Source organism: Macaca mulatta, chromosome 7 (assembly GCF_049350105.2).
Source record: "Macaca mulatta isolate MMU2019108-1 chromosome 7, T2T-MMU8v2.0, whole genome shotgun sequence".
NCBI lineage: Eukaryota > Metazoa > Chordata > Mammalia > Primates > Cercopithecidae > Macaca > Macaca mulatta.
In genome coordinates, this window is record NC_133412.1 from 82,032,637 (window position 1) to 82,059,452 (window position 26,816).

General features: G+C 44.0%; 1 protein-coding gene across 8 annotated transcripts in view; it reads left to right on the forward strand.

The window, feature by feature from the left end:
- Positions 1–26,816, forward strand: part of SLCO3A1 (solute carrier organic anion transporter family member 3A1) — a 319,029-nt gene that overhangs the window by 62,054 nt on the left and 230,159 nt on the right. For all 8 annotated transcript variants that reach the window (XR_013395179.1, XR_013395180.1, XR_013395181.1 and 5 more), the window contains 1 exon segment: positions 2,031–2,496. Coding sequence is in view for 5 of the 8 variants with exons in the window: in XM_077938333.1 (XP_077794459.1) it covers positions 2,031–2,496 (466 nt within the window). In the remaining 3 variants the exon portion in view is untranslated.

A 26,816-nucleotide genomic window follows, 5' to 3' on the forward strand; every position in this document is an offset into this window, starting at 1 on the left:
TCCTCCATTCACCACACCTGGTGTGACCCTTACACTATTAAACCTTTGCTGTTCTCCAGTGCTCACAGATAAATGATGATAATGATAATGGTTATAACTGACCCTTCCCTAGCATTAACATGTATGTGTTGTTGACTCCTGACACCAGCTCGGTGAGGTAGCACTCTTGTCGCCCTTTTATAGATGGGGAAACTAACGCGCAAAGTAACTTGGCCAAGGTCAGCCAGAGTCGGAATGGACCCAGGTGGTCTGGCCCCAGAGCCTCTGTTTTGCTGCATCTCTCCATGCATTCCTGTCATGTAGGAAGGGAGAGGCTGCTCTTTGCTAACAGACTTTTCATCCATTATTTCTAATCTTCACATCCCTCCTGCTGAGTAGATACTATGATTCCTGTTTCATAGAATCCAGGCTGGGAGAGTTCGAATAACATGACTGAGGACACAGAGCTAAGGAAATAACAACAGGGATTCAAACCAGGTTTTCCCCCCTCCACCATCTGCATTCTATCTACTTAATTGCTCCGGATTGTCTAAATTCACCCCTGTGGCATTTGTGGCTCCTTACAGTCTGTCCTCACCCCATCTTTCCAGCTATTTTCTTCCTTCCTTTCTTTTTTTTTTTTTTTTTTTAAGCAAGGTCTCACTCTATTGCGCAAACTGGAGTGCAGTGGCGCGATCTCAGCTCACTGCAACCTCCCGGGTTCAAGCGATTTTCCTGCCTCAGCCTCCTGAGTAGCTGGGATTGTAGGTATGCACCACCACGCCTTGCTAAATTGTGTATTTTTAGTAGAGAAGGAGTCTTACCATGTTGGCTAGGCTGGTCTCGAACTCCTGGCCTCAGGTGACCTGCCCACCTTGGCCTCCCAAAGTGTTGGGATTACGGGTGTGAGCCACTGCTCTCGGCCCCAACTATTTTCTCTTCCATGATGAAATCATGCCACCCATCTTTGGCTCATGCTGTTCCTTTTGCCTGAAGTGTTCTTCCCTGCTCAGCGAGGACATCATTCAGCTGTTAGATCTCCCATGACAAGGACTCTTGTCTTGCTCATAGCACCCTGCATGGAATTTGCACACAGCAGGAGAGAGTAGCCATCTCATTTTCTTACACTTCAAGAAGCCCTATAAGAGTGCATCTCATCGTGGCCCCCTTAGTGTGAGGTTTGCATCACACATCTCATCTCCAGTCCCTTTGTGTTATTCTTAGGTACATGTTTACCTTCTTGCTAGATGGCTCCTTCAGGCCAGGTGTCCTCTCTCCATCACTTTTCTCTTGTGTCTAGGGCATTGCCTGGCAAGCAGCAGATGTTCAGTATATATTTGTTTAACAAATGTAGGGCAGACAAGAATACAAAAAACGGGGAAATCATAATCAGTTGGAGGGCAGTTGGCAGAGTCATAGTGCTTAGAACAGTCAGGGGTGTATTTACCTGATGGCCTCTAGGGAAATGTACACTGTTTGGAAATTTCCAGAAGGAAGCAAAGAGCAAATGAATACCCCACTGGGCTAATTTAGCTTGTCCATTTTGCCACTTAGGTTTTGTTAAGTTTGTTTTTATTTTGAGATGGGGAACAGGCTTTGCTAGCCTCCTGCGGAAAATCCCCTGGTTCCTCTGTCTTCCTGGCATGGACTTTATCCCTAGTATATATTTGGGATTGTGTACAAACTGCGGACTTCAGGACTTTTATAGGACTTCATGGGCGGTCTGTGGTGGAGGATTGTGGGGGTGGGGAAAGCAGTGTTTCCGGAAGAGGGAAGAAGCTTTCAGGATGGAAACAGGTGCCAGAAAAAAACATTTTTGCTACTGGGAAAGTGAATTCGTTAACCGTTGAATTAGGGTTATGATACTAAATAAACGTCTTTCTGATTCGTCAGGTTAAAAGGCATTTACACAGCTGCCTTTTTGCACCTGGCACAGGAGGCCAGGTGGGAGGGTCCCGGGGGGAAGGACAGAGCGCCCTGTCAGGTGGGAAGGAGAGGCCTCCTGGGCATCTCCTTGGATTGGCTCTGACATTTCTTCTTGCCCCCTTCAGGTGAGCGTCCTGACCACCCTGGAGCGTAGGTTCAACTTGCAGAGCGCTGACGTGGGTGTGATCGCCAGCAGCTTCGAGATCGGGAACCTGGCGCTCATCCTCTTCGTGAGCTACTTCGGGGCGCGCGGGCATCGGCCGCGCCTAATCGGCTGCGGCGGCATCGTCATGGCGCTGGGCGCGCTGCTGTCGGCGCTGCCAGAGTTCCTGACCCACCAGTACAAGTACGAGGCGGGCGAGATCCGCTGGGGTGCCGAGGGCCGCGACGTCTGCGCTGCCAATGGCTCTGGCAGCGACGAGGGGCCCGACCCCGACCTCATCTGCCGCAACCGGACGGCTACCAACATGATGTACTTGCTGCTCATTGGGGCCCAGGTGCTCCTGGGCATCGGTGCTACCCCAGTGCAGCCCCTGGGCGTCTCCTACATCGACGACCACGTGCGGAGGAAGGACTCCTCGCTCTATATAGGTAGGAGCTGCCCCAGCCGTGTCAGCAAGAGACCGGGGTGTGTTGACGGTGGATAAAAGGGTGGCCTGGTGGACTTTGATTTTGCCGTTGTACTGGTTCTCAGACTTGGCTGCACACCCAGTGTTCTTGAAAAATACTTATGCCTGGGGTTGCAACCTGGGCATTGAGACGTTTTTAAAAGTTCCCAGGTGATTCTCATGAGCAGCCGAATTTGAGCTCCAAGGGACTAGACCACTAACCGCTTCAGTGGGAAAACATGACCGGGAGTTGTATGTTTCTCTCTTCTTTTTGGGTGTGTATGTGGACTTTGGGCCTTCTGATGTTAGCCACCAATGTATACTTGGGGTCTACACATTGGTAACTGCAGCTTTGAAGAATCAAAATGATGTCCTGGTGATTGTCCTATTGCAGCTCAAAAGGAGAGGTGATGGCTTTGCCAGCATTTGGCATCATTCAAAGTTGGTGACTTCCGGTAATTTTTTCAATAACGGAAGTATGCATGGGAATTGGGTATTTAGAGAGAAATAAGGTATTTGTGTTTTGAAAAGTTATTTTTCACTGTCAGTTTCCGATGTTTTATACTGGAAGGATGGAAACCACTTGTGGGTGGGGGTTAAGAATCATCTGAGTGGCAAGTTATTTATTATGTGGCGGGCGGTGTTTTCAGTCTCTGTGGTGGGTTCTGTTGGATGGCTGCGTGTGAGGTGAGAGCTGGCCAGCCCAGCATCTCTATCCCTTGTTTACAAAGTATAATTTTGTCTCCTGTCAGCTGCTGGATTTTTCTGACACATCCCCAGTCACTGAGTGCTAAGCTTTGAAAAAATTACCTCTACCCAGGGAAGCTTTTTGCCTCCCAAAAGCAATGTGCCTTGAGGTAGAAAGTTAATTATATTATGGAGGTTTAAGTGAAAATAGAATTTGAACTGGATTTGACATAAAGGTTCCTAACTGCCAAGCTTCAAGCTTGCTGAGATAGGACGGTTTGGAAGCAGGACACACCAGAATGCGGATTTTTCTCTGTGTCTTTCTGACCCAGCTTTGGAGTAGATGCATTTACTGAACACGTATGTTGCACACAGATGTTCTGACTGGCTGTGAACAGGCTCTGGGCAGGAAAGGTGGAAGGAATGTGCGTCTCCATTCAGAGGATGGAGCACCAGTGTGCCTAGCCACCACCTACCTATGGAACAAAGTGGAAGAGAAAACGGCTCAGGCCAGAGATGGTTAGGGGTTTCCATTATTACCTGAGAGTGGGTATGGTGGAGGAAGGGAACTAAGGTAATCGTTTTTCTTTCATTGCCTTAAGGCTTGAGTGAAAGCTGCTCCATGTGAGCTTTTTGCACACCAGATCATGGACTACAGCATGTAGCCACAAAAGTCTCCTGAGGTCCACCCTCTGACTTGACTGATGTCACCCTAGGACTCTGGGAGAGTAGGTTTCTGGTAGGAATAACAGGAAGTAGATCCATCAGAGCACAGGGAATGAAATGGGGAGTGAAAACCTGAGTTGTTGTCTCTGCTCTTAGAATCAACTAGAAAAATTTCTCCCCAGAGTCACCCCTGAAGTCCCAACAGTGCTGTATCACTTCTGCCTAGGGCTTTCAGCCATAGTCGCTGAACCCTCTTCTGGAAGTGTCTCCTGATGAGTTAAGTTGTGCTATTTCCCCACACTGGGTGAGGGTTGGTTTGAATGTGCCAAAAGCTTTATGGTGAGGAAGCACTTTGGTTTGGGACATAGGGGTGTGGGAGGTGGACGCATGGACTGTAGGGCTGATCATTTGAGGCAGGAGGTCTTCTTGAATTCTGAGGCCTTGTCTATGGGATTTGCATTGAGTCTTTGGTAGGAAGAACTATTCAGCCAAATTTCTGTTTGGTCACCCCATTCCTCTATGATAAGTCTACATTGGGGGAGTGTCTCTTTGCATGACGTATGAACATCTTGGTGGCTCTGTTACATATGGCCAGGTTCCAAAACATCGTAGCCCATGCCGTGGAGATGATAGTTCTGTGTCTCTCTGCACTGGTTTCATGGGTTTGTGTTTATAGGGATCAGGAGAGGAGAAATCTTTTGCATAGATTGACCTCAATAGGTGGCCTTTTATTCCATATGTGGTTTATCTCCAGGTATAATTTAAGATCATAGCATATGCAGAGCATAACTGGTTCATTTATTTATTGTATGAGCTATAAAAAAAGTGTTTGTGGTAGTGAGAATATTTCAAAGTTTATCTCCTCTAATATGGCACTAGTTCCTGAAGCCACTTAACTTCAGAGTATTTGGGGTAGCCCACTGAACAGTATTGATATAAAATTCTGGTCTCTTAACTCCCTGAAGAGGAGGAAAGTCTCAAGGGACTGATGCTGGGACCCTAGGTGTAAATGTATATCCATCGGGGAGGAATAACATGTGTACCCCTGGTTCCAGCTCCTGCAGAGCTGGTCTAGAGAGGGACCCACAACCAGCTGTCTGATCATATGCCTAAATTGTGATACCATAGTGGAGATTGAAAGGATTCTAAATATGGCATGTGTAAAACACCAGCTTGTTCTTGAGCTGAGCCTTCCCTGTGGGTGTCAGCAGGGAAGAGAATGATCAACATGCACAGCTCAGGCTGCAGGTCAGTGGTGATGATACCTGTCCCTGGGTTGCCCACATCGTGGGTCACTAGATGGGTGCTGTTTGTGCATTGGTGGCTGTGTCATAGCTTCCACTACAACCCAGGGCAAAGTGAAGCATTCCATCCTGAATTAAGCTGATATTTTCCAGTGAAATGACTTACTTGCTTTGACCTCTTGTGGCTGAGCCACTGCCAGACTCCTGGATTCCTGGATGGGCTATTCACAAGGGGCTCCTCTGGCTGGCACCATTCTTCAGCCAGTCCTTTCCATTGTGGGAGGGAGCCAAGGGAACTCATTACCAGGGGACAAAACTGGATGAATGGGGACTCAGCTCTGCTGGCAGGCTTTCACTGCAGCATCATGTGGCACCCAGCCTCACAGTGCAGCCAGATAGTGACCCGTGGGTGGCACGTGGCACTCTTTGTTCTTAGAGTGACTGCATGGGCACGGTGGCAGTGGAGACCACGGGGCCCCTACTGAGGTCCAAGAATCCATTCTTTGGGAGTCTAGTCATGCCTGTAGCTCCATGTTGTGACCTTCCATTAACCCAGTTTTCTTAGCTGTCCTTCTGTTTCTCTAAGTTCAAAACACAAGTCGTATTTGCTTTTTATGAAAGTGTAAGTAGGATGATGTAATGGACTTACTGTGCTCTTTCATTAGGTTGCCCCCCCTTTTTTTTCCAAGGAGGAAAAGGTGAAATGGGAGTAGTAAAGATTTCTAAATAACTTTATTCCTAGTTAAAAAGCATTACATGTTCACTGTTTACAATTTTGAATATGTAGAAAAAGAATAATTAGAGAATATTTACTTGTAGCTTTATGGTGTATATAATTCCATTCTCTTTTCTGCATTAGTATGCTTTTCTATGAAAATATGTTCATGATAAATGATGTTTTGTAATTTCATTTCTCTTAATATTTCATGAGAATTTCCTTGTTACTAAATATTCTATGACATTATTGCTGCATATATAATATTCCCTTCTGAATATATATGATAATATTTAATACTTTCTATAGTTGGACATGGATTTTTAAAATTTTTGCTGTTTTAAACAAAGCAGATAGGTAAAGTGTGATTCCGAGAGGTTGAGTAACTTACCCAAACTCATTTACCTGGATAGGGCTGGGCTGTGCATCTAAAAGTGATGCTTATTTCAGGTATGTCTGGGATCTGCTCACAAGGCTGGGATGGGAGCTCAAGGGTAGTGCCTGGTCCTAGGAGTCAGGTGCAAGCCAGGGCATTCCATGAGACAGCCCGAAGCCTCCTGGGCATAAAAATTGCAGCAGGAGCCAGGAAGGTGGGAAGACAGCAGTGTGTCTGGAGTCCAGGGAGAGAGGTGCTACTGAAATGGAGAATGAGTGTCAGAGCCAGAATGGAGAGTTAGAAGTAGGATGGAGAGAGAGGAAGGTGGTCTTAGCTAAGGTTCATGTCTGGGTTCTGGAAAGAGCTTGTGCCCCTGTTTCATAGTGCTTTGAGCTGAGATGGCTGCAAATCAGACCTTAGACATCTGGGGCAGGAGCAGCTGATCTGTTCCATCTTTTGCTCAGCTCTTTCCAGTAATGTGGGCGCCATACCTTCACATGCCATTCATTCTGTTTCTGAACTGCAGTAGCTGCTAGGAGGTTTTTTTAAATGTTGTGTTAGAAATAGGCCACCTTACAACTTCCCATACCCTGTGTTCTGGTTATGCCCTCTGGATCTACCATGAAAAATCCCTATCCCTCTTCCATATTTTGATGGCTTCCCAAATAGTTGAGCACTAACCTTTCATGGGTAGGCGGAGGGTATCTAAAGCTTGGCTCTTCTAGGCTAAGACCTTTGCTCTGTGCTTGATGGGGTTTCCTACCATACTTCCTTCTTAAGAGGGATGCCAAGGGCTGGGGAGCTCATTACCAGAGGACAAAACCAGATGAATGGGGGGTGTGGGATATGGCATTGTATTAGTTTGCTAGGGCTGCCCTCAGCAAACACCACAGACTGGGTGGCTTAAATGACAGAAGTATATTTTCTTATAGTTTTAGAGGCTGGAAGTCTTAAGATTAAGGTGCCACAGGGTTGGCATCCTCTGCAGTCTCTCTCCTTGAATTTCAGATGGTTGCCTTTTCTCTGTGTCCTCACGTGGTCTTTCTTCTGCATACACATCCCTGGTGTCTCTCTGTGTATCCAATTTACTCCTCTTACAAGGTCACCAGTAAGATTGGTTTAGACCCACCCATATTAGTTCATTTAACCTTAATTGCCTCTTTAAAGAACTTGTCTCCAAATATAGTCAGTCACATGCTGATGTTCTGGGGGTTAGGGCTTCAATATATGAATTTGGGGGAAGGAACACTATTCAGCCTGTAACAGACACCAAAGAGATCAGTACCAAACTAAGACTGCACTCCTGCCTCTTGTGCCAAAAGTTTTCTGTAAGGAACTGTATTGTCATTTTTTTCTCTAAGTACTTGAGGAATTGATGATGTAGTTTTTTTTTTTTTTAATAGCTTTTAAAAATTATAGAATCACAAGTTGTGGCAAAATACAGGAAAGTCCCCTGTATCCTTCATCCTGTTTCCCCTGCCGTTGATGTCATGGTAACTGCATACAATAGCAAAACCAGGAAATTAACATTGCTATAATCCATAAAGTTTATTCAGATTCCTCCAGATTTTTTTTTTTCATTGTAGAGACGAAGTCTCACTCTGTCACCCAGGCTGGAGCACAGTGGTGCCATCTTGGCTCACTGCAGCCTCTGCCTCCTGGGTTCAAGTGATTCTCATGCCTCAGCCTCCCAAGCAGCTGAGATTATAGGTGCCTGCCACCACACCCAGTTACTTTTTTTTGTATTTTTAGTAAAGACAGGGTTTCATCATGTTGGCCAGGCTGGTCTTGAACTCCTGACCTCAAGTGCTCCACCTGCCTCGGCCTCCCAAAGTGCTGGGATTATAGGCATGAGCCTCTGCGCCTGGCCAAGATTTCTCCAGTTTTTATATGTGCTCATTTGTGTGTCTGTCTGTAGTTCTGTTCAGTTGTATCAAATGTGGATGATGCAGTTTTAAGAATGCAGATTGGGATCAAGATGAAACCAGATAATTTTGAGTTGTGCATGTTAGGCAGACACACGCACGCACGTGCACACACACAAACACACACACACACACACACACACACACACACACGGCACAGAGACAGGGACTGGCAGAGTCTCCTGAGGATGGATGTTCTGGAGAGAATGGGAGCTGGCCAGGGGAAAGGGGTTCTTTGAGAAGGGAGCTTTTGCTGTTTGCCTGAATACACAGGACAAGTGCTGCAACTCAGGAGGCACACATATTAGACACAAAAATGTGTCATGTTTTTTTTAATCACTTATCGTGAACCGCAGTGCACCCCTCAGTGTTTCCGTTAATGATGCAAAGAGAGTAATTCTCAGATTTCATCTGCCAAGTTTTTGTTTAGTACAAAGGCCCCCCGAATACTGGCCAGCAACCAGAGAGAACCAAATTTCCTTTCAGATCCCTGGGAGCAAAGAGTTATTTTGCCTCTGACGAGTTTTTATTTTAACTCGACATTGGGTAAAATGTGTTTTAATTCTCCAAAGAACATGGATCGGGTATGAATCAAATATACTGTGACTGCAGTTCATCTGAAAAAATAATTAAAAAGCCATCCCTCGTAGGAGCAAGCATTGCTCATTATATGCTTGCAACTTCATTGATATTGAAGTTTCCTTCATTAATTTATTTTTCTAAAATAAATGGCACTCTAAAAGTGGTCAATTTGTTTTGGCGTTATTCCATTCCCTCTCACCAGCTGCTGGTCACATGCCATTTCCAGTGTGTTTTTAGCAACCTGCTAGGAAACAGCCTGTGGCTCTTATCTGGTGCTTCCATATTGCCTGGGCTGATAGGTGTTTCTCATTCATTCACAGCCACTCATAACTCATGCCCTGTGGTTCATGGCATCACTGTTGTGCTTGCTGCCTGGGTGACCTTTGGACAAGACTCTGTGGGCTCTGGAGCCTAACAGTCTTGAAATTCAAATTCTGGCCCCTCCACAACTCCTGGGTTTTGGATGAGTTTCCAGTTGCCCTGAGACTTTGGCCTTTTCAGTAAAATGGTCTGGTCTACCTGGCCAGGCTTTGCATGAATGTCAGGTATCCTGTACACTGTGGGGATTGGTAAATGCTGCCCTGTTCATCCTTATGGTCATAGCATCTCCATTTCCAGATGTAGAAATTAAGGCACAGGTGGATACATGACTGACCTGTTTAAACACAGGAGCAGATCTTTGGACAAGAGCCCTTGGAACCTGATTTTCGGCCTGAGATGTGATCCATCTTATAGAGCTGAGAATAGCAACCTCTTCAGTCCTAAACCAGCAGGGCTCTTCTTTTCCTGAAGACCCCCTCCAGTGGCTCATCTCAAAGTGCATGAAGTGCTAGCGTTGCCCCAGGCAGGAGGAGAGCCAGTTTGTATTAATTTGGAGGCACCCCAGAGTATGGCCATTGCCCCAGTGTGATGTATGGATTGGCTTTCTGGGTTCTAGCATGTTGCTTCTTAATTTGGAAGCATATTGGCTCAATTTTATTTTAAATAATATATTCTTGTTTTAGTAACATTGAGAAAAACAAAAATGTAATAAGAAAATGTGAATAATATATAATCCAGATACCTACAGCAAATTATTGTCAGTAGTTAGGTATATTTTATTCCAGCCTTTTTTCTTTGTATATAGTTTTGCTTAGTTAAAAACCATACTATAAATAAACCTACTTTTTATCAGCTGGCATATTATAAAGTTTTTCCTGTGTCGTAAACAATATACATCATTTTAGATAATTGCATTTTTTTTTGTCAATCTAGAAATGCTGGAATTTGCTAGTTGGGCATTTAGGTGATGAATGTCTTCGTGGCTTTATTTAGCCTTGTCCACGTTGGCTGAAAACTTTAAAAGCTCAGGTTAGTTCAGATAGATTCAGTGTGAGCTAAAAGCCAGCCTCGTGGCCTTGCGGTGACTTTTTCCAAAAGATAAATGAGTGAGGCCGGGAGTGTCCTGCAGACAGGCTCTGGGCTGGCTATGGGTGTTGGCATTCTTGTTTTGCAGCCCCCTTCCACGTCTGCTCAGGGATCACAATCTTAAGTGCTGAAGGGGCTCAGTTGACAAATGAGAAAAGCAGACAGTGTGGAGCCTGGGGAGCTGGTCCTTGCCTCATCCTCCACCATTTGTTGCCCTGTAGGAATGCAAAGTTACTGTTTCCAGATCTTCTGATTGTTAACAGAGACTGGAAATCGGTATTTTTCAAGAGGATTGAGTTGCCAACTCATTGAAATCTTCTCCAAGCCCTTTGTGAGTCAACATTGTTTAGCATGTCTCGAACACATGGTAGCTGGAACACACACAGTGGCTTGCCATGGTAGGCTCTTTGCTCCAGACCATGAATTTCAAATTGCATTCATCTTTTGAGTTGCAAATAAATAAAACACGAAAAAAGAAAAGAAAGGAAAGCTGTCACACATTGTGAATGTCATAGCCAGCAAAACGTGTTCTTTGCTGTGGTTCTGAATGTTAGGGGTATTGGATTTGGAGGAAGGGGATTGGGGATCTTGCACAAACACAGGACAACCTGGCAGGGGTGAGGGGAACACCACTGCTGAGTGGACCTGCTCCTACTGACACCTTGCTGACTGCCTCACAATGATGGGGATTCCCAGGATTGGAAAGAAATGAAACCATTTTCCCAAGCTTAACATGTCCAGAAGAAGAAAAACACGGTTCAAGGTTCCCCAGAGAGAGTATTGGGATGCATAAACCAAACCTTTTGGGGCTGGCTGGGGCCTACAGATATTTACTGTGTGTGCAAGAGCATCTTTGAAGAAACTTTAGAACATAGCACTGAAGTATTTGATAGGCAGGAAACAGGACCAGAGAGACCCATGATGACCTAAAGAAAGGTGAAAGTCCACGTGAGGGAATTTTCCTTCCAGAAGGATGTCAAAGACTACTGCTAGTTACTTCTTCACCCCGGCTTCCTTACTGCACCTAACTAGACAAGGCACACCGATCTTATTTGCTTTTCAACTGCGGCACAGGTATTGTTCTTAAAAAAGATTTCGAGACGTTTCCTCTAATAACATGCATATTGTTGCTCTTCAGTTTAAAGGAGTGTTTACTTTTCTGAGAGAGAATAATCTTGGCTTCATTTTCTTTTTGTCCTTTTCACCTACAAGAAGCATTCTGTGAGAGCAGATGGCATGAAAGGTTTGGTTTCTGTTGAGCATTGTGTTTTGCTATTGTTAACACTGGGATTTGAGGTTCATAGTCTTCCTCCTTAGTGGGAAGTGAGTTATTCATTGCTAGATAACTTTTTAAGTGTTAAAATGCCTCACAGAAGAGTCTCTTGTGGATATTTGCTTTTGTCTGTCCAGTACCTTGTTTTTTCCACTGGGAAACTACCTCTCCCATCTTAGGTGGTTGCTGTGGGTTGCAGAAGTGGCCATGTGGTCAGTCCAGGCATGGTCAGTTGTGACATATAGAAGGTCTACAGTAGTCTACAGTGACAGACCCTAGAAGTGGGCCACTCAGAGTCCACTGTGAGGTGAGAGAAGTGGACCAGCTTCTCTTGTAGGACTGTTACTGAAAGAACTCTGAATACCCAGAGATTCCAGTGTCCATCATTGCTGCCACATGCAGAGAACTTGCCTAAGAATGAATGAACTTACCTACAGAGAAAAGTAGACCAGGGAAAAGGGAGAGCAAAAGGGCTTCCTAGAGCCAGCCGTGCTTGAAGCTAGCATCTAGCCCTTAGAATCCTAGTCACTTGAACACATAAATTATCCTTTCCAACATCTACAGCTGCCAGGTTTCTGCCTCATCAGGCTTGAGTGCCCTGTCATGTCATAGAAGTTGGTCTGGATTGCTTCCCCCTTGAGGTATAACCAAGCATCTTTGAATAGGGATAGAGTCCAGGGAAACTCCGGTAAGGCAGTTGTTCTCTGCTCAAAGTGCTAGTTCTTTCACAGTACAAAGATAACCACTCATGAGACTCTGAAGAACCCCTGACCCTATGCATAAAATGAAAGGGGCTAGCTTGAAAGTGTTGGCTTAGCTCTTCATTTCATTATTTCAGAGGCATTGAAGTTACGGAACTTAGAAGCCAAAAGGAATGTCCCCTCTCCACCTTTCTCCCTACCTATCAAAAACAAACAAAAGTATTTTAAAAATAACCTGTTGGTAGGCTTTGTGCAGGAGCAGTAAGTGTTTAATAGCACATTGCCTATGTGGGCAGGAGCATGTTGAGCATGCTCAGTTTATTCAATGGTTCTGTTTATTGAATGGAAAAACTATAACCAACCCTGGCTCTTTTACTTGACTGCAGTTGCCAGAGCTACCTTAACTCCCTCAAATGACTGCATATTGTCAGGAATGAATAAGCTAAATAAATGAATATGTTCCATTCCCAGCGTGGCTTTGCCATTTCATTCCTGCCAAGCCGTGTGTGTGTGTGTGTGTGTGTGTGTGTGTGTGTACGCACGCATGCTTATTTTAGCCCACATAATAGACAAATATGAAGATACCAAAGCCTTGTGTGGCTAGTGGACACTCATCAAAATTGAGGTGTATTTCTTTAGCACTCAGATTCAAGAATTTGGCTTAAGAATGTCAGGAGTCATTGTTGGCTACTTGAAGCTAAAGGTTCTTGGATGTGCTTTGCAGGAGTGGGGGCCATACCCTTTTCGAATTATGTGGAGATTTATGTGTATGTGTACCCTGGGAGGAAAGCTTTCACTGGATTGAACGAGGTTCATGACCCACAGAAGGTTAAAACCATATAAAGTGCTAATGTTAGACTTTGGTGACAGGCATCTTGGGGTGAGATAAGTCTAGCTAGTTGAGGGTGAGATAGGCTGTATGGAGTGACAGATGGCATTTAGAGACTGGAATGTTGTTCACTGTTCAGCTCTTAGCTTGTTTTGCTCCCTGGGGAGCCACTGTACTTACAACAGGAAGCATTTAAGCATCACTTAGGCAACTGTGGTAAAAAGTCAGAATGCATTCTCAGCAGCATTGGAGACGCCCCTCAGCCCTCCACTCCCCCGAAAATTCCTCTGGGGCTGAAATTTTCCATCCCTTCTTTCAGCCTAACCGTGGGTGTTTTGGGTAATATTCAGCAGATTTTCTGTGCTGGTTTGAACTGATGCACAGATAGGAAAATCAAACTTTTTTTTTCTTTTTTTTTTAGTTCAAAAACATTTTAAAACAGCACTTGGATCATTAATAGAATCTGAACTCTCAAAGTCAAAATTTTCCATGTGTTCTAACTAAGAAAAAGACTCACTGTTGGGGCAATGAAAAACAAAGGCAGAAAGTTGTGAGGGACTAAACAATTCTGGGGACACAAATGAACTGGGCAAACTTTTTATTGGCAAACCTTTTTTGGGATAGTTGGTACATTTGAGAAACCTTCTATTTTATACCACGGCCTCCTATTTCCAGTGTCGGGGGACTGAGGGAGGATTGGCGTTGAACTCATTCTGATGTCTCTCCAAGGAAAGATACTCTTCTCCCTTTCTCTCTGTAATGTTCCAAGCAAGTGGGGCCAATGGGTGTGATTTCTCACTGCTTCCCTTTCTGGGCAAGACGCTGTTACCATAAGAACATTCACGTTTGCCCACCTGCCTTGTGAGTTGTTAATGGAGTTTACAAAGGGAATTTGGATTCCCAGCAAGAGGTCTCATTAACACAGCAAGGATCTAATAGAATCTAAAATTGTGTATGGACACTGGAACCTTTTGAAACCTGGTGGTTTCTATTATTAGATCTAAATGATTTCACCAACCCCGGCCCCAGACTATACATTTGTATCATGGGGCAAAGAGCCTTCTCTTCGTCAAGGTAAATCTACCATATTGATTGAAGAACATGCTAATACCTGTGATTCTGGTGCCAAGACAAGATTAAAAAGGCCATTAGGCAGTACACAGAGGAAAGTGTCTCCCACATTGGTGCTTTTATTTTATTTTTTTAATAGCGGCCTTGTTACTGGTTGTGTGTTTAATACTAGGATTCATTACTATCATAAAGAAAGTTTAACAGCTGTCTGCTTATTTAGACAAGTGCATTAAGAACAGGTGAGTTTGAATAGTGACCATAATAACACTGAATACACTAGCTCCCATTTATGGGGTCATAGCTGTATGACATACAGACAACCAGTATTTTGCATATACTTTCTCACTCCCTCTTCATAAAGCCCAAGGAGATAGAGGCTGTTATTCTTACTGTATAGATACAGGAGCTGAAACTCATGGGGCTTAAGCAACTTGTTCAGGGTCGCATAGTTAGTGAGTGGCAAGGCCCAAGCTGCAATCCCGGTCTGGTCTCCATTATCCCAAGGGCCTTGTCTTTCCCATCGTATGCTACCCCTCCACCATCCCCAGGTATGGTTACATCCACACCAGGATAATATGGGACCCCAAGCATGTCACACTAAGCATGAAAAGTGACTCAACCCAACTACCTAAATAGGTATACAGCTCTTTCTCAGTATAGTACCCACCTGCGGTGCTTTGTCATTTTAGCAGTAAAGTATGAAATGGTGAGGTGTTTCTAGGCCAGGAGAAGTCTGATGGGTCTGGGGTATTCAGGGTCTAGTTCTGTGGAAATTTTAAAAACTCTCATCAGATAAAGCATTGCTCCCACAAAAAAATCATGTGAGTTGTTTTCAAAATCTCCTTGTAGTAAAGTGAGAGAAGCTCACTCACCAGACGGTTTTGTTTACATTTCAGGCCTGGCAGCATTTAACTGGTATACATTCACTGCACTTATGCAACTTGGACTTGTGTGTTTCACTCCCAGACTTGATGAAGCTGACTTGCTTTTCTGAGCGAGTCAGGAGTGATTTTAAAACATACTAGACTCCAGCTGGGACAAGAATGGTAAGAAGGTAGGGCAAGAAAGACTTCTTGGATTGTGGATGAATACATGAGGAAGAACAAGAAGTAGAGATTACATAATTCCCAAGACCTTTCATCACGGGGGAGTAATCAGCATTAGCAGTTATTGAGCTCTGTGGTGTTCTAAAGACCTTCAAGAGTGTCATGTCCACATACATGAACTGTGTTTGCAGAAGAAGGTGGTTACACGATGGATGGATTGGGAGTGGCAAAGGCAGGTCTTCTTAAGGCATCCTCAAGGACTTGATGTCCAAGTGGCTGAACTGCCTTCCAACTCTATGTCCTGAAGCCACATTTTCCTGAAGTCATTGAGATAGCTTTTTAGTGACCTTCAGAAAAAATGACAGTCTCTTACTGGTCTGTCTGGGGGAGTTGAGAGAGGGTCTAGAGATTAAATTGGGTGAGGGACCACGTGTTCCATGTGGGAGCATTGGTGCAAAGTTGGGAGACTCAGCTCCTGCAGCTTATGATGCCAGATTCATATTTCCAGTCTTTTTTTAATTAAAAAAGTTGTAAATTGTGGTGAAATATACATAAAGGTCACCATCCTAACCATTTTTAGCTGTACAGTTTGGTAGTGTTAAGCATATTCACATTGTCATGCAACAGATGTCCAGAACATTTTCATCTTGCAAAATTGAAATTACCTATTAAACAACAACTCCCATTCCACCCCCTCTCCAGGCCCTGGCAACCACCATTCTACTTTCTGTCTCTATGAATTTGACTACTCTAAGTACCTCAGATAAGATCTTAGAGTATCTGTCTTTTGTGACTGGTTTATTTCACTTAGCAGGATGCTGTAAAGGTTCATCCATGTTGCAGCATTGGGTTAGGATTTCCTTCCTATGTATATTATATACCAAATATTCCACTCTATGCTTACACCACATTTTGTTTGTCCATTCATCTACGAATGGACATTTGGATTGTTTGCACCTCTTGGCTATTGTGAAGAATGCTGCTGTGAACATGGGTGTGCCATGTATTTTCAGCTTTATAAAAGTATATCTCCATCTGGGTATCCTAAGGTGTGTTAAACCTAGTAAATCCATAATTCATCTCCCAGGTTTGCCTTATCATTGACCAGCCTTGTCCTCCTCTCTCTTGTCTTGCATTTAAAAGTGACAGCCTCTCATGGATCAGGCCTCCTGCACCTCTCATATGTCTGGCCCCCAGCATCCTCTACTCATCCCTTCCCTGCCACAGGCCAGCTCTCAGCACCGCTCAGCTGGACCACTGCATCTACCTCTGATGAGTTTCACTGTGCCCAATCCAGCCTGTCTCCAAGTTGTCCTTCATGTTGCCACTGTTCCAAAGCAGGCTGTGAACTTGATGAACCTAGAGAGATGTGCATTGTTCTGGAACCTTTGTTACAAAGGTTCCAAGAGCTCTGCATGGGATTTAATTTTATTTTGTTACATGTCCAGTGAGTAATAACCATATGGTTATGTGTATTAATATAATGCATATGGTGAGATTATAGTATTGTATTTTTGAGACACTTAAAATAACCTGACTCCATTTTAACAGAAGTGTTAAATTTAATTGTCTATATTTTATTCATTCATTCAACACATATTAATTAATGACTTACCATGTGTCAGTCCCTGTACAAGGTGCTAGGGATCTATGGATGAATCAGATGTAGCTTCTGTCTGTAGGAGTAATAATAAAATCACCCAATGTTTATTAAGCACTTATTGTGTGCCAAAGACTGGGCTAAGTTCTTGACATATATTATCTGGTGTAATTCTTAAAACAACCCTGAGTTAGTTTTTATTCGCCGCACTTTATGGGAGGAAATCCAGGTGCAGAGAGCTTGAGTAAAGGGACAGCTTGGGGATTTGAGTCCATGGGGTTCTTGCTTCTCACGACGTTCTCGACTACTGTCTTTTCCTGCTTCACAGCAAACTGTACCAGCAACTGCCATGCAAAAGCCAACAGTTTGAAACAGGAAGGGCAAAATGAAACATCAGACTGATACGTATGCATTTATAGATGTGGAGCTGGAAAATATTGACCACATGTGCTCAGGAATATTTTACAAGTGTGAATAATGACCAGTTCCTTGCAAAGAGACAGGCTTCCAAACCGTACTTGCTGTTAGAGAAAAGAAACAATATTCTGCATGTTCTTAAAGCAAGAACCCAAGTAAACGCGGTTTTTCATGGGTGTCAAATGCTGCTCCCTGATGCGATGCATTACGCAGGCAAAGAAATAACATGACAAAGCCTCTCACAGCCTCAGAAAGGAAGGCGATGTCTCTGAACTGGCCATCTGGATATAGCTAGGAGAAGCATTTTCAGAATTTGCCAAGGTTCACAGCTGGGGAGAGGGGCCAGTGGCGTCCTCTGCTGTCAGGGGGCCCCTCCTCATCTTCCTCTGTGAATGGGCAAGCCCTGCTTCTTCTGCTGGGTTGTATTTTTTTTTTTTTTTTGGAGACAGAGTCTCACTCGGTCACCCAGGCTGGAGTGCAATGGTTCGATCTTTGCTCACTGTAACCTCTGCCTCCCAGGTTCAAGCAATTCCCCTGTCTCAGCCTCCCAAATAGCCAGGACTACAGGCATGTGCCACTGTGTCTGGCTAATTTTTGTATTTTTGGTAGAGATGGGGTTTCACCATATTGGTCAGGCTGGTTTCCAACTCTTGACCTCAGGTGATGCACCTGCCTTGGCCTTCCAAAGTGCTGGGATTATGGAGTGAACGACCACACCCGGCCTGGGTTGTGTCTTCAGTGTGGAAACACACACACACAGGAGTAGATGAAGGGAAAAAACAGAGATTGCTATTCATCACACAAAAGCCAAGCATGTTCTTTTAAGAAATCACTGTTGCTAGAGACTTTCAGGCAAGTGAGGTGAGCATTAAACAGACTTTTAGTGTAAAATCAAGGAACAGACTTTTAGTGTAAAATCAGGGTGGAAGATTTAGGTTCAGTAATTTGTGGTTTGCAGTGATGACTGTCTTAGCTTTGGCTGGTAGGAAGCTCCATTGAGAGAGTGCGTATCGTCTGCAAGGCACTGAGCTCACTGTTGCCTTTATGACTGTTCACTTCATCTTTATAATGGCTATTTTTCCTCAATAGGAAACAGGCTCAGCAGAATTAGTAACTTATGCAAAATCGTAACTCCTAGTATGTCAGTGATAAGACTTGAATATAATGTTCACTGATCAAATCTGGGCTCAAATTGAGATTTCACAGAATAATTGATTTTTTTTCCATTATGGAAAACTTAAAACATATTCAAAATTTAAAAGGATGGTTGAATGAATCTATTCAACTATAGACTGTGTGCCCATTGTCCAGTAATTATCAGCACATTGCCTTTCTTGTTTTATCTCTGCCCCTACCTGGTCTCCCTTCTCCGTGATTATTTTGAAGCAAATTTTAGATATACCATTTTATGTGCAGCATTTTTGTTTTGTTTTGTTTTTTGTTTTATACAGGGTCTCACTCTATTGCCCAGGCTGGAGTGCAGTGGTGTGCTCTCGGCTCACAGCAACCTCTGCCTCCCAGGTTCATGCAGTTCTCCTGCCTCAGCCTCCTGAGCTGCTGGGATTACAGGCATGTGCCACCACACCCAGCTAATTGTTGTAATTTTAGTAGAGATGAGGTTTCACCATGTTGGCCAGGCTGGTCTCAAACTCCTGACTTCAGGTGATCCACCTGCCTTGGCCTCCCGAAGTGCTGGGATTACAGGTGTGAGCCACCGTGCCAGGCCTATTTGCAGTTATTTCTAAAAGTTATTTCAAAACATAATCACAATCCCATTCTCATGGTCGTTACATCTAGAGACTTTATCAGATTGAGGTTTCATTTCTTGGGGGCAGGAGGTACTTAATCGGTGACAATGATGATGATGATGATGATGATATGTACTTCCATCTTGGGACACATGTAGCTTTCTATAGTGTTAATAGGTATGCTTGGCCATGGCCTTGGGGATGATATTTAAATTCCATCATTACTCCTTTGATTACTTCTACTAAGAGAATCTTCCCCATTTCAACTGTTTTGTTATCCTGAGTTAGAACTGGAATGAGAAAACGAGGAAAAATCCTCCACAATTACTAAAAACAATTTAAAATTTAAGATTTTTTTTCAGTTATTTTTCTCCTTAAGGTATATCCTGTTAGGAATACACACTGAAATTACTGTGTTTTAAAGTAATGGAAAATGGCTTCTCTCTGTGCAGTTATGACTCTAATTCAGTGAACAATTAAGTTTGCTTCATTTTGCTTTTGATTTTTATAGATTGCTTTTCCAAAAATATATAATTATGTAAGCTATTTACAGGGCTTCAAACTCAAATCTACAAACCAAGAATATTCTGAGAATTCTAGCTTCTGAGCCTGTCATTTCTATTCCGTTTCTTACCTTAGAAGTAATCAGTTTTTCTTTGTTTTTGGATTTTATCTTTCTGTTTTAAAAATATGACCAAATACATTTATATATTACTAGCTCCCTTTTTTTGTAATAAAATATAGTTTACTATATACAGTTTCTCTACTTTTTCACCTAAAAAGTATACTAAAAATCAGAGAATATTGCAGTATATAGAGGATCAGGATAACTAGCAGTATATAGAGACATAGAATCATTGAATTTTTAGAGCTGTTAATAATAGCAAATGTGGCACTCTGTGCTACACACTGTTTTCAGTGGTTTGCATAAAATAGACATTCTGTGCTACACACTGTTTTCAGTGTATTACGTAAAGTAATTCATTCTTGTAACAACAGTAATCTTCTGGGGGTATGTACTATTATTATCCTCATTCTGTAGGTGAGGAAACTGAGGCACAGAGAGATTAGGTAACTTGCCCAAGGTCTCAGAGCTAGTAAGTAGCAGAACTTGAATTTGCATACAGTTGTCTGCTGTGAAATGCCACATTATACTGCTTCAGAATTGCCAGAGTTTAATTTTCTGATTTTTTTTTTTTTTTTTTTTTTTTTTGGAGACAAAGTCTCGCTCTGTCGCCCAGGCTAATTTTCTGATTTTTATGAGTCAGCAAATTACAACCCCAGGATGGTTATGTTAAAGGTCTAAATACTCATGTGGACTGTCCCAAGGATTATTACTTTTTCTGATGGTACTGGCTTTTCTTTCAGCTTGTTGTTGAGTCTGGGCTTTGATTTTTACCTAACTATAAGCTAAAAACTTAGCCTATTATTTCATGGATGCATAGAAGACATGAGACTCCTGGATCAGAGACAAAGGACTTTATTACTCATTGACAGTAATCAGTATGTGTGTCCGTTCCTCTTACCTTGTAAGTACCATAGGGGTGATGGTGAGGACCAGGTGGATGTCTGTAGCCCCAGTGAGTTACAGGAGAGGAATACTGAATTGGGGAAGTACACTACTTTTATGTAGAGCAGGTAAGCAAGCCTACCTTTTGCCCCAGAGGCATACCTCTCTTTCTTCAAGGTTGCTCACTGAGAAATGGCTAGGCAGTGAATGGTCAGGGTCTTGCATTCTTGGCATACCCAGCAAGACATGTAGAAGCATAGAGACCCATCTCCCAAAAATGCTTCCTTGCACAGATTTTAATTATTTTAGAATAAAGAGAAAAGTGGGTGCCCATACCATTTCTTTGCTGAATGACTTCTTTTAAATACGTTTCTCAATATTCCCTGACACATTTACTCCAGGTTTTGTCATTCTCAAATTCTAGCTGTAGCAAAAAGAGTCAACTCTTCAAGACCACCTTTAACAAATTCTAAATACTACTACATTACAAATCTATGGGTTTTCTCCTTTATTTGTAATGGGGACCGTTTTGGAACTAGCTAGAGAGATTAGGTTGACAAGCATTGATGAATTACATTACCATATAATAGGTGGTTTATTTTTCATTTCCTTTTCTATTTTCCTGGTTGAACTTCTTCTCAATGTTAAGCCTAGTTTTTCTTGCCAGTGAGTTTTATAATTCTGTAAGTTACTGCCCTTTCTAACTAAGGCCCTGACTATAACTTCACCTTTCCATGGTAACACATATTGAGCTTTGATTGGTAACACTGTTTGGAGGCATCCTTGGTGAATTTCCTGATCAGACTTCTATTTTTTTTTTTTTTTTTTTTGAGATGGAGTCTCGCTTTACCGCCAGGCTGGAGTGCAGTGGTGCCATCTCGGCTCACTGCAATCTCTGCCTCCCATGTTGAGGCAATTCTCCTGCATCAGCCTCCTGAGTAGCTGGGGCTACAGGCACGTGCCACCACGCCCAGCTAATCTTTGTATTTTTGGTAGAGATGGGGTTTTACCATGTTGGCCAGGATGGTCTCAATCTCTTGACCTCGTGATCTGCCTGCCTCAGCCTCCCAAAGTGCTGGGATTACAGGTGTGAGCCACCACATCCGGCCCAAACTTCTTATGGTAAATAAGAAATATTAAGGGTTCAAGCCCTCTGCATTTAATGGTGAGAAGTGGCCTTTTAAGTTGCAAGAGGAAATGGCAACACAAGGGACTTTTGTAAATGTGGTGTAATTTTGCTCCATTGAGGAAAACTAGAACCCGAGGATCAGAGGCATGGAGGGAGAGAACACAAAAAACAGGACCTGGACTAGAGAAGAGAGGTCAGGCCAAGGAGAGCAAAAGCTATCCAGAACGCAGCACCCCTTACCTTAAAACCTAGCCCACCCGTATTAGCTACGAGGATGGGAATTGTTTAGTTCAACCAGCCTGATGATTGCAAGTATGATGTGCTAGACATGGAGTAAAGCCTCAGCTTTGTCCTCTCTTCTGAATTTTCATGCAAGGTGGTAGACTCTGGAATGGCAAGTGGATGGGAGAGTGAAAGGCTTGCCACTTTCTTCTTGGGGAATTCTCAGGAGATTTCACATGAGTTGCAGAGTGAGTTGCTGAACAGGTATCTGTGCCTATGTGTGGTCACTCTTTTAGGAGATTTTACACTTCTCATTGGGCCCCTTCTTGGAGTTTTTTTTTTTTTTCCTGTTTAACCAGGCTTAATGGGGTCTTTCAGGACCTTAAAACTGTTTCAAGGGACACCATTGTTAGCCTGAGAAACATAAGAGGAAATACAAGACCTAATTATTAAAGTTTGCACAGCTTGTAATGGAGAGAGCACTGCTTAAGCCCTTCTTAACATAGCCAGACCACCGAGCAAGGAGTCACAAGTGGGTTAGTGATTGAGGGTGAGGGCTCTGGAGCCAGATTGTCAGGGTTTGCTCCTACCACTGACTAGCTCTGTAGCTTAGTTTCCTCCCAGATACAATGGGAATGATAATACTGTTTCTCTTATTAGAGATGCTGTAACGATTATAGGAAGTGACATGAATAGGTGCCATGACTGGCACATAGTAAGTGCTCAATGCGTTATTATCAAACAGAGGATTGGGCACAAGCCCAATCTACTAATTTACATGGTTTCTAGATTTAGGATACAGTAGGTTTTCTTGCTAAGTATGATCTGGAGCTGTACTGTCCAGTATGGCTTCCACTAACCACATATGGCTATGTAAATTAACAAAGCCAAATACAATGTAAAACTCAGTTCCTCATTTGCACTAGCTAGATTTGAAGACCCAGTAGCCACACGTGACTGTTGGCTAGCATTTTGGAGAATGTAGATTGTTAAGCATTCCTGTCGCTGCAGAAATTTCTTTTGGATAGCTCTGGCCTGGAGGGTTTAACCTTGAGGGATTCGATGACTGCATGTTTAATTTTGGAACTTTTTTCCTGATCCCAGTTTCTTTTCTACAAATAGAAAAGAACGCATGTCGTGCAACTTTCAGGAATGTACAGACTTCAGTGAGTATAGGATTCACAGAGGTGAGGAAGCCCTTGCAGATACAATAGAGGCATAGGAGTTTCTCCAAGGTGAAGGCTGAGGCTGTCCTGAGAGTTGGCCAAGGGTCCTTTCAGCGCCTTTTAGTCTCAGTCTCCTGTACGGACCCTCTGGGTGAAGGAGGCTGTATTTCCTCCATTGCTTTGGCCCCCAGGAGGACATTCCTGAGTTTGATATTTTGTCCTGTTTCTCTCGTAGGCACCATATGTCCCAATTTGGGTTCCACAAATTTGGTTACTGTGATTATGGGGCACATAAGGCTTTCCATGTAAGTTGCTGAGTATAGATCATTAATCTTGCTCAGGCTCTGTCCCCTGAATCTGCAAAGAGGAAAAATCCATCCTGAAAGGGGCCGGAGAGCCAGAAAGCCTTTGTCTCCCTTTCTTTTGGGTTTTATCTCCATGAGAAGTGGGTGAAGGGTGTCAGCTGTGTATTTGTAGCTAAATAACCGGCTGTCTTCCCAGCTGACGATGTAAAAGGAAACCACCCACTTGCATTAAAATATGTTTCTGCTTTATGAGCTCTGAGGGTTCATTAGAGATGGCGTTAATAAGGACTTCTGTGCTCAGCTGTCAGCTTTCTGCCTTACCTAGTGGGCAGGTAACATGAGCAAAGCACTGTCTAGGTGCCAGGCCCCATGGGGCACAAGTGGCAGGAGGTAGAAGCTATGACTGTTCCTGCCCGCAAAGCATGAAGGGTCTCTGGGAGACAGCCAGGTGGAAGGGGATTTCTGAGCTGCATTTTAAAAAGTGGGAGTGGGCCGGGCACGGTGACTCACGCCTGTAATCCCAGCAGTTCAGGAGGCCGAGGTGGGCAGATCACGAGGTCAGGAGTTTGAGACCAGCCTGGCTGACATAGTGAAACCCCATCTCTACTAAAAATACAAAAAATTAGCTGAGTGTGGTGGTGGGTGCCTGTAATCCCAGCTACTTGGGAGGCTGAGGCAGGGGAATCACTTAAACCCAGGAGGCAGAGGTTGCGGTGAGCCGAGATTGTGCCACTGCACTCCAGCCCGAACAACAGTGCAAGACTCCGTCTCAAAAAAAAAAAAAAAAAAAAAGTGGGAGTCAGGCTTATAAATCTGTGGAAAGGGAAGAAGGGGAGGGGGACATTCTGGGAAGAACAAGTTATGTAAAGTTTTAATTTGAGACTATGAGAACAGGATATTAGAACAACTGTATTGCTTCCTAGTTATGCAGTCAGTCTTTGCATAATTGACTTAACCTTGGTTTTCACATCTGTAAAGTTTGGAGGCGGTACCTACCTTCTGGGGTTATGAGTACCTACCTTATGGGGCTGTTCTGAGGATGAATCAATTAATATAGGTGAAATATGCAGATTCCCACCTGGCTCAGAGGAAGCACTCAGGGAAAATTAGCTTTTGTCATTATTATTTATCTTCTTCCTCTGCATATTGCTTTTCTTATTGAAAGAGAAGTAGTTTTTGGAGTTGAATTCAAATGCCATCTCTGCCAGTGACCCTATACAAGCCACTTGGAGCTTTCTGAGCCTCAGTGTGCTCGTCATTAAAATGGGGTAATACTATCTGTGTTATGATGATTCTTGTGAAATTTAAATGAGGTATTGTCTAGAACATCCCAGTGCAGGGCCCAGTATAGAGAAGGTACTTAGTAAGTGTTAGTTTCCTCGTCTCCTCCTCCTCCCAAATTTCCTGGTAGTAATTTGGCAACCCGTTTAGTTAAAAAGTGATGAGATGAAATGGCATTTGAGGAAGATTAACTCAGCAGCTGTGTGTAGGATGGATTAGCTCATGTGCAACAGTGCAACTTAGAATACTCTAAACATTGTTTTTTTTTTTTTTTGGTATCTAGGTATTTGTGTCATAGTTACAAGACAGTTCTTATATCATTATAATAGCTTTTTCCATGTGTCAAGCTACTCTGAATGCTTTACATGTATTTGCTGATTCAACCCTCCAGAAACTATAAGAGGTAGGACTTTTGTTCACATTTTACAGATGAAGTAACTGAGGCCAGAGAGATTAACTTGCCCACGATCACCCAGCTAGTGTGTGGTGGTGTGGGATTTGAACCTAGACTTCAGAATCTATGCTCTTCACCTCAGTGATTGACACTTTTGAAATTCTAGAGACAGCAAGTGGCTGTTTGTTGCATTTCTGAGTTACGGAACATGGTAAGACTAGGAACCACAGAAGGTTAATCAGAGGAAAAAGCATAGGCTGCCAGGAGATTTTATCCTAGTCCAGAGAAGTTGGGTAGGGGAGGGCAGGCCCCCAAGATTTTCTAAACTTAGCTGGGATGTTGTGCCCTTCTCTGTGCTCATCTGGGCCTGTCATCTGCTCTACTTGTGGAAGCTGCCTTGGGTGCTGTATTAGGTTGTTCTTGCATTGCTATAAAGAAATACCTGACGCGGTGGCTCACGCCTGTAATCCCAGCACTTTGGGAGGCCGAGGCAGGCGGATCACGAGGTCAGGAGATCGAGACCATCCTGGCTAACATGGTGAAACCCCGTCCCTACTAAAAAAACACACAAAAAAATTAGCCGGGTGTGGTGGCAGGCACCTGTAGTCCCAGCTACTCGGGAGGCTGAGGCAGGAGAATGGCGTGAACCCAGGAGGCGGAAGTTGCAGTGAGCCAGTATCGTGCCACTGCACTCCAGCCTGGGCGACAGAGTGAGACTCTGTCTCAAAAAAAAAAAAAAAAAAAAAAAAAAAAGAAATACCCGAGACTGGGTAATATATAAGAAAAGAGGCTTAATTGGCTTATAGCACAGCAGGCTCTACAGGAAGCATAGTGCCAGCATCTGCTTCTGGGGAGGCCTCCAGGAAGCTTCCAATCATGGTAGAAGGGAAACGGGGAGCAGGCACGTCAAATGGCCAAAACAGGGACAAGGGAGAGAGAGTCGGGAGGTGCCACATACTTTTCAACGATCAGATCTTCCAAGAACTTGCTCATTATCAGAAGGAAAGTACCGAGAGGATGGTGCTAAACCATTCATGAGAAATCCACTGCCATAATCCAATCACCTCCCGCCAGGCCCCACTTCCAACATTGGGGATTACAGCTGAACATGAGATCTGGGTGGGGACACAGATCATATAAGGTGCTATGGCAGAAGAATGTGGCTCTGCAGCAGGAGCCTCTACCTCTCAGCTTTGCAGGCTGGGCAGACCTTCCCCCATGGTTCACTGGCTGCAGCCAGGCCTGGCAAAGGTGGGCAGATGCTCAGCCACAGATGGATGCCACACTGCTGCCAGCTCCAGCACCTCCTGATGAAGCGATTCATGGGTCCTGCATGCAGGTCAGCGGGCAGTGCCAGAGGGGGTGCCAGGCTTCTGTTCCCTCCTCCTCTGCAGCATTCCAGTCCATAGCTTGGACTCTTTCCCGTCAACCTTGGCCTCCTACCTGCCTCCTCCATTCTTCTCCACACCTTTGCCCAGGACCTCTACCCTGCTATAAAGACATCAGCAGCCCCCATAGCTCACAGAGTGCTGCTTTGAGCCATGCCAGCCCGCTGCTGATGTGACACAGCTAGCAATTACTGAGTTCTTCCCATGGGCCAGACACTGGTCTATGTACTTAGCACAGAGAGGCCAAGTCACTTGCCTGGGGTCACACAGCTAGAAAGTAGCAGTCCAACCTTGAACCCTGGCAGTCAGCTCTGGAGCCTATGTACCCAGCCCCTACCATTTGCACCGGGAGCTCTCACCACATGTTCCCATGGTGTCCTAAGCTCTTCCTTTTGTTGCCTTTCATTTCCTTCTCTCCTTGTTCCCAGCCCCACCCCTTGAAACTTGCTTTCCCTCCTGTCTTAGGGTCACACCCAATGACAGCAGCTCCTGCCCGGCATTGGAGCCATTCAGGTCTCCTGTGTCTCTGGGCCTAGGTTCAGGTCAGCTTCCTCTCTTTCTGGTGCCTTCCTCAGGGGTCCTGATGCCTGCCCTTTCTCATAAACATACAATCACAATAGA